We start from the raw sequence: 14,788 nt of genomic DNA, 5'->3' as shown, positions 1-14,788 counted from the left end.
ACCATATCACTTAGAGCTACTGATAGTATGCACGTTGAGGTCGTACCAAATTCCGTGCAACACAAGCTTTGTTGGTCTTCTGGGATTATTAAAGTTTCTTTCTCCATTTGAATCTTCCAAATCATTAAAACCCCTATTAGTTGGTCCTTTATCTCGGAAATACAAATAGGGGTAACTTCTATTTCTTTCTTAATCAATTTCATGGTAACGGAATACCCTCTAACATAATGACCATTAAATATGCCAAACACATTCCCAACAAGTGATTTCAAACACCAAACTAAGAGATCGATTACTGCAAGTCACACATATTAATGAGCTATTTGGGGCGGTTTACTTTTTTACAAGAGATGCACAAAATTAGAGTCTCCTTTTTAAATACTAGATGGTTAATCGAACTTTTACTATGGCAGATGTCAAAACTTGTTCAAAACGCCGTACAATCACATAGAAAATGATGCTTGTGATCACTGAACATAGTTTTATCGCCAAAAATCATCCAAGATCCACTTGTTGACTCAGAAAAAAGAACATCACTGTCATTCAAAATCATCCTATGAGAGTGTTCATAGGGTGATCCAATCACGTTACTACCTCTCATTCATAGAGACATACTTATTTTGTACACTATCCTATGCACTATTTCTACTCATTGTCAATATACTGTTGAAATTTGACAACCACATAGTTAGGTACAAATTTTGCTTTACTTTACCAAACAATCTATGCAACTTTTGGGCTCATAGATTGCTATGGCCATCAGAAGATGTCAGTAAAAAACATTCCAGTTCTTTCTCCCTCTGTACATGGACATATTAATGATACCATCCCATTTTGATGATGTGACCTTATCAAGAACATGATGATCTACACGGCTTTTTCCAAATAATAGCCAGTAGAAGTACACTTGTGCAAATGAATGAATCAATGGTTGTACAAAGAGCCAAATACCTGCTTTTACATGCTACTCTCAAACCATGTACTTTGCAAGCATTTGAGACTCAAGAGAAGATGAAGATCTTTCACTTGGCTCCGACCTTAACATTTTGCTATATAAATTCTTCAAAGCACTATATATATGTATTCCAATCACATGAAAATGTGGTCATTGTCTTTGTGTATCCAGCCCTAAGACATCCTGAAGACCTCCAGCTCTTATACTGGAACTTAGGCTGTTTCGCATTGTGGACCGTCCAATCCCGCCATTACCTTTCCTCATCATAGCAACAAATTCATTGTAATCGATCCTCCCATCCTAGAGAAAAAAAAGGATAAAAGTAAAAAATCAATAGTATCAGGACCAAAATTGTTGATGAACATCAAAAGTATATGACAGTGTGTACTAAGGTAAATGAGCTAACTCGTTTCATACATTATCTTGATCCACTTCACGGATCATTTCATCGATATGCACATCTCCCATGTTGTATTCGATGCAAGCAGATTGCAGCTCATCGACAGTGATATAGCCACTGTTATCTTTGTCGAAGTATGAGAAAGCGACAAGTAGATTTTCCTCACGCTCGATCTTGTTAAGGTTGATTGTAGCTGCAATAAATTCACCATAATCTAGGGTGCCATTGTTGTCCACATCTGCCTGGAAAAGGCGACAAATATATGCATACATATAAGCACTAATAAAGGCCTAATCACCTAAAAAAAAACAAAATGAGAATTTGATACGTTTTTTTCTCATATTAGGGCCGTATTCTAAAAGTAACCCAAGTTTTTAGTAGCCCCTGCACCTGGGTTCAATATGCACTATTTCCCTAGTTTTCTCTGCAAAATGTAGGGGCCTTTTGGTCTGCACTAGACCACTTTACCATTTGAGCTACAACCGTCTGACTACACTCTTTCTTGCTCTCAATCTCTATCTCTATCATATCCTCCATGTTTTTCATTATAACAGATTTAAGCTATACCCTAGAGGTAAGACAAGTTTCAACTAATCCATGCACCTGTGCTCAAATCACACTATATGCACTAATTTACTACGTGCCTGTGTATCTATTTGCAGATAACTTACAGCATCCATAAGTGTTTGGATTTCAGTATCCATAAGGCTAGACCCAAGTTTTCTCAACCCTGTTTTGAGCTCGTCAAAAGTGATGGTACCACTATTATCTGCATCGATCATTTTGAACATCTCTTTCAATCCAGCTATCTCCTCTTCAGAGAGTCTCTCAGCAATCACCTGTACATAGAGAATAGAGAATATTTATTGTCACGGACACCCAAAAGGAAATATAGATACCCATTTAAAAATGACATAGAGAAAGTACAAATGAACACTTATAATGTATTATTTAATCAAAAAATGAGATAGAGAAGCATGTTTATGACTTATCTAATACAATGGACACTCAAAGGGTGTATTTTTATGAAAAGGGACAGAAAGAAGTATATAGTCAATGTGTTCACACAAACCCTCAATGCTATCTTCTTAATCTTGTTCATGGCCATGAAGTTCTTCATCCTTGTGAGTACGGCTGAATCGATCGGCTTGTCAGGAGCCACACCATCTTCTCTAATCCACGGATGGCCTAGGTAAACATTTTCAAGCCAATTGGGAATCAAGAAAATGTGGGAATAAGACAAGCAATAATAGAAAAAACTCTGATTACATAGAACTTGATGTGCCGTGTATCGCTTCTCTGGGTTCCTAACCAGCATTTTCCTGATCAAGTCTTTTGCACTCTCTGAGATGGCAGGCCATGGATCAGACTCAAAATCCAAATCTCCCTTTAAAACTTGCTCAAATATTTGGTTTTCAGTCTCTGTTGCAAAAGAGAAAAAAAAGATAATAAGTGGAATGTACATAATCAATATACCTTTTCAAATGCATAACGAAAATAGCCATGGAACAATCACCACATTCATTATATGTGTCTGCATACAATTTTTATTCATAAAACTCTCTATAACTAGAGAAACTACTCTTTTAAGGACATGATATAACAGTTTTGAATTATCAATACTTGGCTCACTGCTAAGAACATTTTCATCAAGAAATAGAAGGTAAGTTCTAATCATACCTGCCCAGAAAGGGGGAACTCCACTGAGTAGAATGTAGAGTATAACTCCAGCACTCCAGACATCGGCAGCAGGCCCATACTTCTTGCGCAACACCTCAGGGGCAACATAATATGGACTCCCCACAACATCATGGAAAACTTGATCTACGAGAAAAGCCAATGCGATTAATACATATAAACTCGGTTTGAAGTTTAACTTCAAAAGCATGCATTTGATTCCAGTAAGTGGGAAATTCTAAAACAAAAACTAGTTTATCATACACAAGGAAGTTAAACTCGTATTTCAGTACCATACCAGGCTTGAAGAAAACTGACAACCCGAAATCAGTTGTCTTCAACGCTGAATCCTCACTTTTATCTGAGAAGAGAAAATTCTCGGGCTTCAAATCACGATGCATTACACCCAAAGAATGGCAGGCCTCTACGACGCCAACAATTGTCCTTGTGAGACCAGCAGCTTTCCTCTCGCTATAATGACCCCTTTGGATGATCCGATCGAACAGCTCTCCACCTGCACATAACTCCATCACTAGATGGACCGAATTTGCATCCTCGTAAGCACCTTTAATCGTCACAATGTTGGGATGGTCGGATAAATGGTGCATGATGTGGATTTCTCGCCGAACATCATCCACATCCTCTTGAGAGATGAGCTTCCTTTTGGCGATCGATTTGCAAGCATATTCCTTCCCCGATTTCTTCTCGATGCAAAGGAAAGTGGTGCCAAACTGACCTTGCCCAAGCTTCCGGCCCAACACATAGAGCTCTTTGAGATTCTCCGTTTGGCGACCAAGGACAGAGGCAGTGAGGATCTTCCCAGGGCTTAAGAGCGGCTCATGGGGGCGCGCAGGGAAGTTCGGATTTGGGCGTCCGGACATGGCAACAACAGGTGGGTGGATTACGATCGGGTCCGGCACTTTTTGCACCCGGCCATTCTTGTCATCGGTCTCCGTCTTATTGTTTTTGGCAGGTAAAATCACGACAGGATCGGGCGCCTTTCGTGGCTGGGGATTATCGCTCCCCTTGCTCAATTGGGAGCTTCCTCCTCCATCTTCGTCTTCTTCGGTTCCGGGCTCAGCATCATCCGAAACAGGCGTCCTCGATCTCATCCAAAACCGAGAGAAGCTCAAATCTCCAGGGATGAATCCATTGTTGTTGAAGCTTGAGGTTAGACAGGTGTTGCCCATAAATACATATACCAGAAGGGGAAAAGAGAGAGAGAGAAAGAGAAGTTACAAGAACAACAGGGACAGACAAACAAAAAACAGGGGAGGGAGGGAACAGAGTGCGTTGGTTTGATCAGTCGAAGCAGGTGTTTTGAATCTTCTTCTTCTTCATCATCTTCACCTTCATGGTTTTCCAAGCACTGCAGAGGTATATCCTGAACAGGAGCAAGTGGAAACACACACGGTGGAAGAGAGAGAAGAGAGAGAGAGAGCAGAGCTGCAAAAATGACCGGGTCTCCCGGTTACCACCTCATTGACTTGGCTTCTGGATGAGTTTTGTGTGTTGGGATGGATTCATTTTACACTCACATGGATCTCCTCCATTGTTCTGTTCTGTTTGCCGGACGGCTCTGGCACACACGAATCCCGATTGGGCTGCTTGCCCGATTGTGCCAGGGTTTAGGGTTTAGTTCCTATCTCGCCCCCACTCCATGAAAAATGCCCATCTATCGAGATGCATGTGTCGGTCTACTCCATGTTCTGTGCTTAGATGGAAGGCTCTGACCATACTCGATTGGGTTGCTTGCCTGATCGCACCATCTTGTCGCCCCACTCCATGCAAAATGCTAATAATTGAGATGCATCCTTCACACCCTCATTGACCCCGCCATATCTATCAATCATCACCCGAGCTGTAGAATGTGCACTGGTCTACATTCCTCTTTTTTTATGAAAACTACATGGATTCTCGCCTATGAAGAATGTGCATGTGCTGTTTTAAGGTGTAGGCCCTTTTTGGGGTTGAAGGTCAAGCCATGCAAGTCTTCTGCCTCAACATAGACCGGTCCCAATATGAACCTCTAATTGAAGGGATAAACCATCAAGCCATTTACATTAGTCACAAATTCTTTTTATTGTAATATTATTAAAATGTAGCATTTCCTTGGAATTGACTGCAAACTCAAGTCAATCATATAGACCTCGAGTAGATGTTCAAAAGAGAAGAAGAAACTATTTGATTAATCATATGATTTAATGTGAAATATAGAATATGGCTTAGTATACATTACAAATAGTTATTAGTAAACATCAAAGCTTCATAGAGCATACAAATATGGCATCACTTCTAAATTAACGAGATTTATCTTGTGTATCACACCTTTCATGAAGAGATTTTGGTGCAACCCCTTTCAAACAATATTTAATACATCTTTTTCAAATAACTAGCATGAAAAATGGTGATGATCCTTAACATATGAATATAAATCCAACTTTTAAGACGTTGGAGAGGATCCACGATAATTTTCTTAATAACTTTGGAACTTTGCTAGTCATATGCATCATTGAGTACTTGTGCACTTGAAGATATACATGATCGTGAAGTTGAGTGGACATTTGTTTAATGTCCTTTATTCAATTTGTAACTTTCAAGTAAAGAAGATGTACACATGAGAGATGAAAACAACACAACCCTCTATTTCCACAATTAGATCGATGTAATAGGTGGAAACTCAACCATTTTTCTTTCATGCAAATACATTATGATGAGTTGAAGGAGGCAAAAAATGCAATAGAAACCATTGGAGCCCAAAACAACATTAATAATGACCCTCACACCTCTAGAACAATGCAATGACAACCCTCTATTTCCACAATTAGATCGATGTAATAGGTGGAAACTCGACCATTTTTCTTTCATGCAAATACATTATGATGAGTTGAATGAGGCAAAAAATGCAATAGAAACCATTGGAGCCCAAAACAACATTAATAATGACCCTCACACCTCTAGAACAATGCAATGACAACTACCAAACAATAATGACCAATAGGCTCGTGGCAAGGGCCACAAGACAGGATAACATTGCAATGACCATATGGTGTTTGTGAAATTGTGGGTGTTATGTATTGGCCGACCATTACACTTCCAATGTCCCTCCATTGGCATTGGCATAAAAACAAAATTCAATGTAATAATGTAGAAATAACACTTAACTCTAAAGAGAACAAACCTTTTGTCCAATGACTATAAAGATCACTTTTGCAATGTATCTCATTGTTAAGTAAATGTTTGAGCTATGGTTGAGATAAGGGTCAAGGTTTTGGGGGAACTTTTTGTCTCTCACCCCCTTGCCCAGGCATGTAGAGAATTGTCCCATGTGTAGCAATTCCAATGTCGAGCCATTAGAAAGACATGGGAAACACTCATTCTTCTTCAATTTCTAAACTTAGGCTAAAGTTTTTCTCTTGAGTTCTTAAGGTTGCGCCAAAATCATCTCTTTACTAATTAATTCAAATCAATTACTTTCTCCTTCTTATTATTTGATTAATTAAAGACTGATTGAGTTTTATTGTTGAACGAGTGTTTTCTTTATTAGTCAAACCATGGAACAAGAGTTTGAGATATTCATCTCAGACTAATCAAATCTTGGAGAAGCCTAATGACCTCCAAGCCAAACTCACCCATAGGAGGGCAGATGATCTTGATAGAACTAAGAACTAAGTATGTGAGGAAAGATCAACAATAAGAAAGACATGATGTGGACCCATACAATATGGAATAAGGCTAAAATAACAATGTGGTGAAATAAATAAATAAATAATAGAACTTAAGCTAAAAGAGTTATAATATTGTACAAAATGTGTTATGGTGTAACATATTCGATAACGGAACTGACTTTGTACTAGGCCTAGTTTCATTTCCATCCACGCCTCTCGAAAAGAAGTGGGAGGTCAAAAGGTTTCGGTGTGAAAGCAAACTTCAATGTGATTCAAGACAAAGATTGTTGTTTAATGTTTAATGTTGTTTAATGAAGAGGAAGACAGAGCACTAAAAAATCAGAACCTATAGTTTGACATGGTGGGAGGATCCGAACTTCCAACTAATATGGTGGGATGCTCCGAACTCCCAACAGACCCTAGTTCGCTACAAGGAGAAGGAAGTATAAATTTAGACATCACCCTGTCTCCGGAGGCCATGGACAATGAGGGACATGCTCCAAGTGGTTGTGATGGAGAAAGTGGTTTATGAGGGACTCCATGGACAATGTTTTATTTGCAAACATAAAGGACACCTAGCTAAGAGTTGTCCTCGTAAGACTGGAAAGGGAAGCTCGGGAGCTCAAGACTCTAGGAAGACCGCGGCAACCAAGGGTGATGAGGCTCCTTGGCAGCCCGTCAAGAAGAAGGGGAAACTTGGAAGCCTAGGTGCGGCCTCCCCCCCCTCTCAAGGCCTTCCGTTTGACCGAAGTCCCACTACCTTGTCACCAGCAAGTGCGGACAAGCAACCCTCGAAACGGGTGAAGATCCACTCAGGGAGTGCAGAAGCACACAACCTAAAGGTGAGGGCTACCAACAGATTTACATTGCTCCAAGGGCTAGGGGAGGACATCCCAGAAGCGTTGGCAGCAACATTGTCCCCATGTGATTCCTTGTCCCTTCCCCCACACGATCCTCAGCTCCTGTTCCCCTCCCCGATGGAGTTGCAACCACATCGTGTACTTTCCACCCCAAAGGAGATGTTGGCTAAAGCCTCCCCCATGATGAGACGTGATTGTGGTGGTGACCTCAGATTATTGAAATCGTGGATCAGGACGGGCAAGATCAAGGCCAAAGGGAAGGGAAGTACAAGCAAACCATCACATGGTTTGGCGAGGACTATTTGGGGTAAAGGGATGCAGGTTGGACAACCACTTAGGAGCCAAAACATATCGTGAGATCTATTTGAAGTGGGCCGGGATCGACAAGCCGAGAACCCCTTAGGGGCTCTTCAGGCTTCGCGGGAGCCCATAGCCCCAGAAATAGGCGTTAGTTTGCCCCATGACATGGGGGTCAGCCCGGACATGGGCGTCAACCTCACCCTTTTCGGATGAGGATCTTAACGTGGAATGTACAGGGCCTTGGTGGAGGCCGGCAGCACCAAGAGTGCAAAAGACTTCGGGAGGAGTTGAATCCCTCTAATATTGGGGGCAAGATTGACATATTGTTGTTGCAGGAACACCATCTCTCTGAAGAGAGAATTCAGAGCCTAGTAAACCCCTTGTCGGGTGGGTGGACCACGTGGTGGTCGGCGGCACAGGGGGACCTTCAACGAAGGGGAGGGGTTTGCATCTCGATCAATGATAAGGCCCGATATGAAGTAACATCACATGGCACGCTGGTTGCGGGTAGGGCTTTATATGTGCTTCTGAAATGGAATCGCCTACAGATTGGGGTGCTAAACATTTATACCCCTAACTCATCCCCCGAGAGAGCAATCTTCTGGAGGATGTTAGCGACCACATTACCTGATGCAGAGGCATGGATAATGGCTAGTGATTTCAACATGATTGAGCATCTGGGTGACAGGAAAGGGGGGACCCAAAGACCAATTCATGGTGCGGAGCTAGATTCATGGGCTCTCTTAATTGGCAAAATTGGGGTGAAAGATACATGGGGCTCTTCCCTTAGGAGATGCTCACATTCACTACACTTCTCGAGAACCGCCGTGAATGTTAGGGGTGGTAGCCTTGCACAGTTAGACCGCATATACATCAGCTCGTCCCTTGAGGAGTTGGGGGGCTCTTTCGCTATCTTGGCAGGCCTTACCTTCTCTGATCACCAACCGATGAGACTAGACCTTAACCCACCCAACGGCAGCCACGGGAGTCTCAATATGAAAATCCCCACAAAGATCATGAAGAGTGAAGCGGTGAAGGCAGGTCTACAGAGTATATGGCAGGAGACCATTGTAAGAGAATCAACTAGTGAGGATTTGTAGAAAAAACTGGCCCTCTCCACCTCCTTTTTACAACAAGAGACCAAGCGGGCCCTCCAACAGGTCAGAGCCATTGAAATAAAATTAAGGAAGTCCGTTACGGCAGCACAACGCTTGCTACAAGCGGACCCTGGTTGCACTTGGTCTAGATCTAAGCTAGAGGAAGCCAAGATGAAGGTTCAGGAAAGGACGGAAGAGAGGAACCGAATGTTATTTCGAAGAACCGCGGCATGGTGGGCTAGAATAGACGATAGGGTCAATCGACATTTCTTTCATTACAAGGCTCCCAAGGGTGGTGGTGGACGTATACAACGGTTGTGCAAACCAGACGGCTCAATTACGGAGGACAAGGATGAGATTTTGCATATGGCAACGCAATACTATCAAGACCTACTTGCACCTATGCATATGAGGCAAAACGTAGAGTTGGCTGATAGGGTGATGACTTGCATTCACCCCAAGGTAACCCAAGAGATGGAAATGGTGCTCGATAGCCCCATTTCTCGTATAGAACTCTTGAAGGCACTCAGGGATTTGAGGAGAGGAGCATGCCCCGGCCCCGATGGTCTCTCATGAGATTTTTTCGAGATCCATTGGGACACTGTTATCCCGTCATTGGAAGCCGGGGTTCAAGAGATTTGGTCCTCGGGAACGATGTTGACCGGGCTAGATGAGGGGATGATCTATCTCATTCCCAAAGCGGCAGAGCGAAGCCTGGAGTTACGCCAATGGCGTCCTATAACGATCCTTAACACGATTTACAAGATATTGGCAAAAGTCCTCGTGCGGCGGTTAGCAAGCTTCTTACCAGACATTATACATGAGAATCAAATAGGGTTTATTAGGAGCAGGTGCATCTTTGATAATGTGTTGCTTCTCTGGAAAGCCATGGCATTGGCTGATCAGTCCGTCTCGAGCTCGGCTATTTTGATGCTTGACTTCGAGAAGGCCTACGACAGGGTACTTTGGCCCTTCTTGGAAAACGTGATGAGAGCTATGGGCCTACGCTAAAAATGGAGGAAATGCACTTCTGCCCTCTACCGGACTGCTACCAGTAGTGTGCTGATTGCGGGTGCTAGGGGCCCTGCCTTCAACCTACAACGCTCAGTGAGGCAAGGTTGTCCCCTAGCCCCATATCTTTATCTATTCGTAACCAATGCTTTCTCTGCCTACTTACAAGCCCCAAGGAACGGACTGAGGGGATTGCCCATCCCTAATGCGAGTGAAGATCTTCTTCTATCTGAATATGTCAATGATACGGTCCTCTTCCTGTAGGGTGATGAGGAGAATTTGTAGCGGGCTGAACATTTAGTCGAGGACTTTTGTCAGGCTGTTGGTGCCAAGGTCAATTGGGATAAAACCCAAGGCCTCTGGTTCAGCGAACAAGAGAAACCAAGGTGGCATCCCCATGCCGATTTTACTTGGGTCCCTAACGGGACGACATTCAAGTATCTAGGATTTACTATGGGGAGGGCAATTCCCAAGGGAGCACAATTGTCCCATGTGCAAGCCAAAATAAGCAAGAAGCTGAACCAATGGAGTAGATCTAAATTATCCTTCACTGGTAGGGTCCTTATTGTGAACCAAGTGATGCTCGCCACCATGTGGCACTCGGTCTGATGTTGGATTATGGACCCGTCAGGTTTGCATGCGATTAAGGCTGCCATTAGGGGATTTATATGGTCCGGTAAGGACAACCCAATGGTTATTGCCTGAGTGTCATGGCGTTGGTTAACGCAACCGCGAGCCAAAGGGGGCCTTGGCCTCATAGACCCCTTAACACAGAGTCGTGCATTGCTGGCCAAATTGGTGGTTTGTTGCCTTCTCCCAGGTAAGGGGTGTTGGAAGGTACTACTTCGCAATAGGTTGCAAGCAGGGACTCCCAAGTATGGTAGGCCTTGGCCTAACTCCTTGAACTGGTGTTGCACGAGTGGAGTCCCACCCAAGATGGCTTGTCAATAGGAGGACAAGGTAACAAACTCCATCTTGCGGATGTCAGTGGTGTCATGTGCGACAACATTTGGTCAAGCACACCCCAGAGACACTCATTGAATGGGCTAGACAACCTTTATTTTGGAACCCTCAGGTGCGAACAAGTGATGACAGGATGTTAGTGTTGGAGATCAAGTCGTCTGTGCGGAAGATCAAGAAGCATTCGATTCTGTTCTGAGTACCTGCGTATGATAGATTGTAGATCGTTGTGCACAGAGATGGAGAGAGAGAGAGAGAGAGAGAGGCACAAAAGAACTCTTTATTCCACAAAGCAATAATACAACACCCAACCTTACAAAAAGGTTACAAGGTCACTATATATAGTGACCGACTTAGGGCAACTACCATTTATGCTAATTACACAAATGGCCCAAAGGGATAGTGTGAATACGTCCATTATACACTTGTATTAGACACTCCCCCGTAATGGGCGTATACATGGGTTATCTAAGATTACAGGTATAGACTTAGGTTGTCGGACATATCAGCTTTGTTCGAGTCGGCAGGGTCCGAAGGCAGAAGACCGAACTGGTCGGGTCGGAACAGTTGAAGCCGATCATTAAGGAACTGATGTCGGTTGTCGGGAACCATCCTGCTCTGTGTCCGGCTCTAACCGGACTGGTTTGTCGTTACGCCCATCTGATGCCGAAGAGACCGAAAGCGGTCTGCCGAAAGACACTTGGTCATTCCATTTGTGACATTGTCGGTTGTGGATATTTTCTCTAGACCGATTTTCCCTGAAATGACGCAGTCCCGAACGAAGTGATATCGAACGTCGATATGTTTGGAGGCGTTGTGGTGAACCGGATTTCTCGACAAGGCAACAACACCTTGACTGTCGCTATAGACAACTGGGGCCGAGTCATGGTCGACTTGTCGAAACGTGTGCGCCAGCCGACCGAGCCACAAAGCTTCTTTTGCTACGTCGGACGCAGCTACATATTCTGCTTCGGTCGTTGAGGTCGCTGTGCACTCCTGAAGTTTCGACTTCCACGAGATTGCTCCATTGCCGAATTTGAAGCAGTATCCGGTTGTTGATTTCCGACTGTCTATACAGCCGGCGAAGTCCGAGTCGGTGTAACCGACTACGCCTGAGTTTCGGTTCGGACCGAAAAGAATGTCGTGGTCTTTTGTGCCAGCCAGATATCTGAACACATGCTTGACTGCGTTCCAATGCGATCGGCCGGGATTGTGCATAAATCTGCTAACGACTCCTACGGCGTGAGAAATATCAGGCCGTGTCGCGACCATCAGGTACATAAGGGAGCCGACTGCCGGTGCATACGGTACCGACTTCATATCTTCCCCCTCCGGACCGGATGTCGGGCAGTCTCGCTGAGAGAGCCGAAGATTCATGGGGAGCGGGGTTGAAGCAGATTTGGCTGATTGCATGTTGAAGCGTTCCAAGACACGTCCGATATAGTCCGATATAGTCGGTCCGATCATCTTTCGGAATAAGGGCGTACGCCTCGCATCCGAAGATCCTCAGCTTGTCGTAATTCGGCTTACTGCCAATCCATAGTTCCTGAGGAATTTGAAGTCCTAGAGGTCTACTTGGCGACATATTGATTATGTGTACTGCCGTGAGTAGAGCCTCTGCCCAGAAGCCATCCGACAGTCCGGAGTGTTGGAGCATGGAAACTATCCGTTCTTGGATTGTCCGATTCATGCGTTCGGCAATCCCGTTTTGCTCCGGACTGTGTGGTGCCGTAAATTCACGTCGGATGCCGCGTTGTCGGTAGAATTTGACGAATTCTTCGGATTTGAACTCTCCCCCATTGTCTGTTCGAAAGCATTTCAGCTTTCGGTCGGTTTGATTTTCTACCATAGCGAGCCAATCGGAGAAGATCGAGAAGACACGATCTTTGGTGCGAATTGGATAAGCCCACACCTTTCGAGTCGAATCGTCAATAAAACTGACGAAGTAAGAGGCACCGCCGAGAGACTGATGCGGCATTGGGCCACAGACGTCCGAGTGGACTAAATCGAGAGGTCTCGTTTCTCTTGGTGCTGATGTCGGGTGTGATGCGGCTGCTTGTTTGCCATACTGGCAATGTTCGCAGAATTGATGGTCGGAGAAGGAGAGTTTGGGGATGTATCCGGCTCTAGATAGATGCGTAATGCCGGCCTTGCTGAAGTGTCCTAATCTTCGGTGCCATAGTGATGACACAGGAATATCCACCAAAAACAGGTTACCCTCTCTGAGCGTAACATGTAACGGATACAGTGAGTGTATCTTGGGTCCTCTAGCAAGCAGGAGGTTCCCCCTGTGGAGTGTCCACCCTCCCGAAGAAAAACCGGCACGAATGCCGTCTTCATCTAGTTGTCCGACTGAGATCAATGGCCTTGAGAGCTCGGGTACATGTTGGACATTGTGGAGTACAAGTGTAGAGCCACCTGCAAGGTTGAGCTCTACTGTGCCGATTCCGATGATGTCACAGTGTTGTGAGTTGCCGACTCGAACTGAGTCGGAGTGACGGATCGTATATTGCCGAAATTGGGATCGATGAGGAGTCACGTGAAATGACGCGCCCGAATCCAAGAGCCATGTGCTCGACTCTTCAGTCGTGAGTAGAACTTCTGATTCGACTGTATTTTCGATTGATAGTATATTCGGGTCGTCTAGTAGCACATCAGCTGAGAAGCTGACGTGATTGATCTCCTCATGCCGGCCACTCTTCTTGTTGTTCTTGTTCTTGAGTGCGCGGCAGTCGGCTTTGATGTGTCCGGGTTTCTTGCAATAGTTGCAGATTCGGTTATCCCGTGACTGGCTCCGTCTTCGCTGATTGTTCGGCGGCCGTGAGGAATCTCTTCCTCGTATGTTCGATCGGTCTGTCGAACCTTGTACTACGTAAGCGTCGTCTGTTGAGTCTTTGGCGAAAGACTTTCTCCGAGCTGCTTCAGTCAGGATTGCGCTCGTGACTTCGGAGTATTTAACAGCCGTGGTTGACGCGTTGCACACGGTTGTGACGAAAGTTTCCCATGATGAGGGAAGGCTGCTCATGAGTATCATTGCTCTGAGTTCATCCTCGATTGCCGTCCCCTGTGACGAGATTTGGGAGCTTATGCTTTCGTACTCATTGAGGTGTGCTTGAACCGAATCGGATTCTTTCATCCGCAAGTTGTAGAGGCGCCGGATCAGAAACATCTTCGTTGCGGCGACCTTCTTTTCGTAAGTGTCCGACAGTGTTTTCCACAGTTCGAATGCTGTCGTACACGATTGCACCGTAAAGTATACCGATTCCGATAGGTGCATCCGAATCGTGGGGCGGACGATTCTGTCCAGCTTCTGCCACTCAATTGGTTTGTATCCTTCTGGAGGTTCTTCATTTTCGATGGGGTCGATTTGCCCCTTGACTATGAGATAGTCCTGCATTTGTTCCTTCCAGAAGTTGAAGTTCGATCCATCGAACTTTCGTAGACTCATTTCTGACGAGCCGGATGTTGATGCCATCAAATTTGGTTTCTGTTGACGAAGCTCGGTTCGGAGTTGACTACGAACCTTGTTGGAGTGCAGCCGGTTGGCTCACCCGATATCGTTCTAGTCGGATTTGAACCCGAGTCGGTTCGGCTTCGGATATATGTATTGTTGAACTTGCTCGAATTGACTCCGGTAACTTGAGGGACAGAACCGACTGGTCTTCCCGAATGTTGCCGAGTCGGAGTGAGCCCGGTTCGCTTCGGATATATGTGCCGAATACCGATTATTGAAACCGATTGTCTGGGCCGATTCTGCTTCGGGTGGCTGCAGCGACGAGAGAGACAGATCCAACTGATCCTCTCGAATGTCGATCAGCCGGATGAAGCACGAATTGGGGTTGTTGTCTTGAGACCGATCT

The 14,788-nt window shown here is 44.8% G+C and overlaps 1 protein-coding gene across 1 annotated transcript; it reads right to left on the bottom strand.

Moving 5' to 3' along the window:
- Window positions 1-769: 769 nt before the first annotated feature.
- On the bottom strand, window positions 770-4,259 carry LOC147858329 (calcium-dependent protein kinase 26-like). The gene is made up of 7 exons (XM_087327265.1): window positions 3,331-4,259; window positions 3,036-3,179; window positions 2,625-2,777; window positions 2,428-2,543; window positions 2,027-2,194; window positions 1,373-1,597; window positions 770-1,255 (listed from the first exon to the last, which is right to left on the bottom strand). Exons 1-7 carry the CDS (start codon window positions 4,220-4,222, stop codon window positions 1,106-1,108), a joined length of 1,848 nt encoding a protein of 615 aa, XP_087183391.1. The 5' UTR covers window positions 4,223-4,259; the 3' UTR covers window positions 770-1,105.
- Window positions 4,260-14,788: the final 10,529 nt, after the last annotated feature.

The sequence above is a fragment of the Azolla caroliniana genome, unplaced genomic scaffold, assembly GCF_043228905.1.
Source record: "Azolla caroliniana isolate FFs.n. ecotype wild unplaced genomic scaffold, voAzoCaro1.0.p SCAF_11, whole genome shotgun sequence".
Taxonomy (NCBI): Eukaryota; Viridiplantae; Streptophyta; class Polypodiopsida; order Salviniales; family Salviniaceae; genus Azolla; species Azolla caroliniana.
Note: the sequence above shows the minus strand (reverse complement) of the source record. Positions and strands in the feature narration are given on the sequence as shown.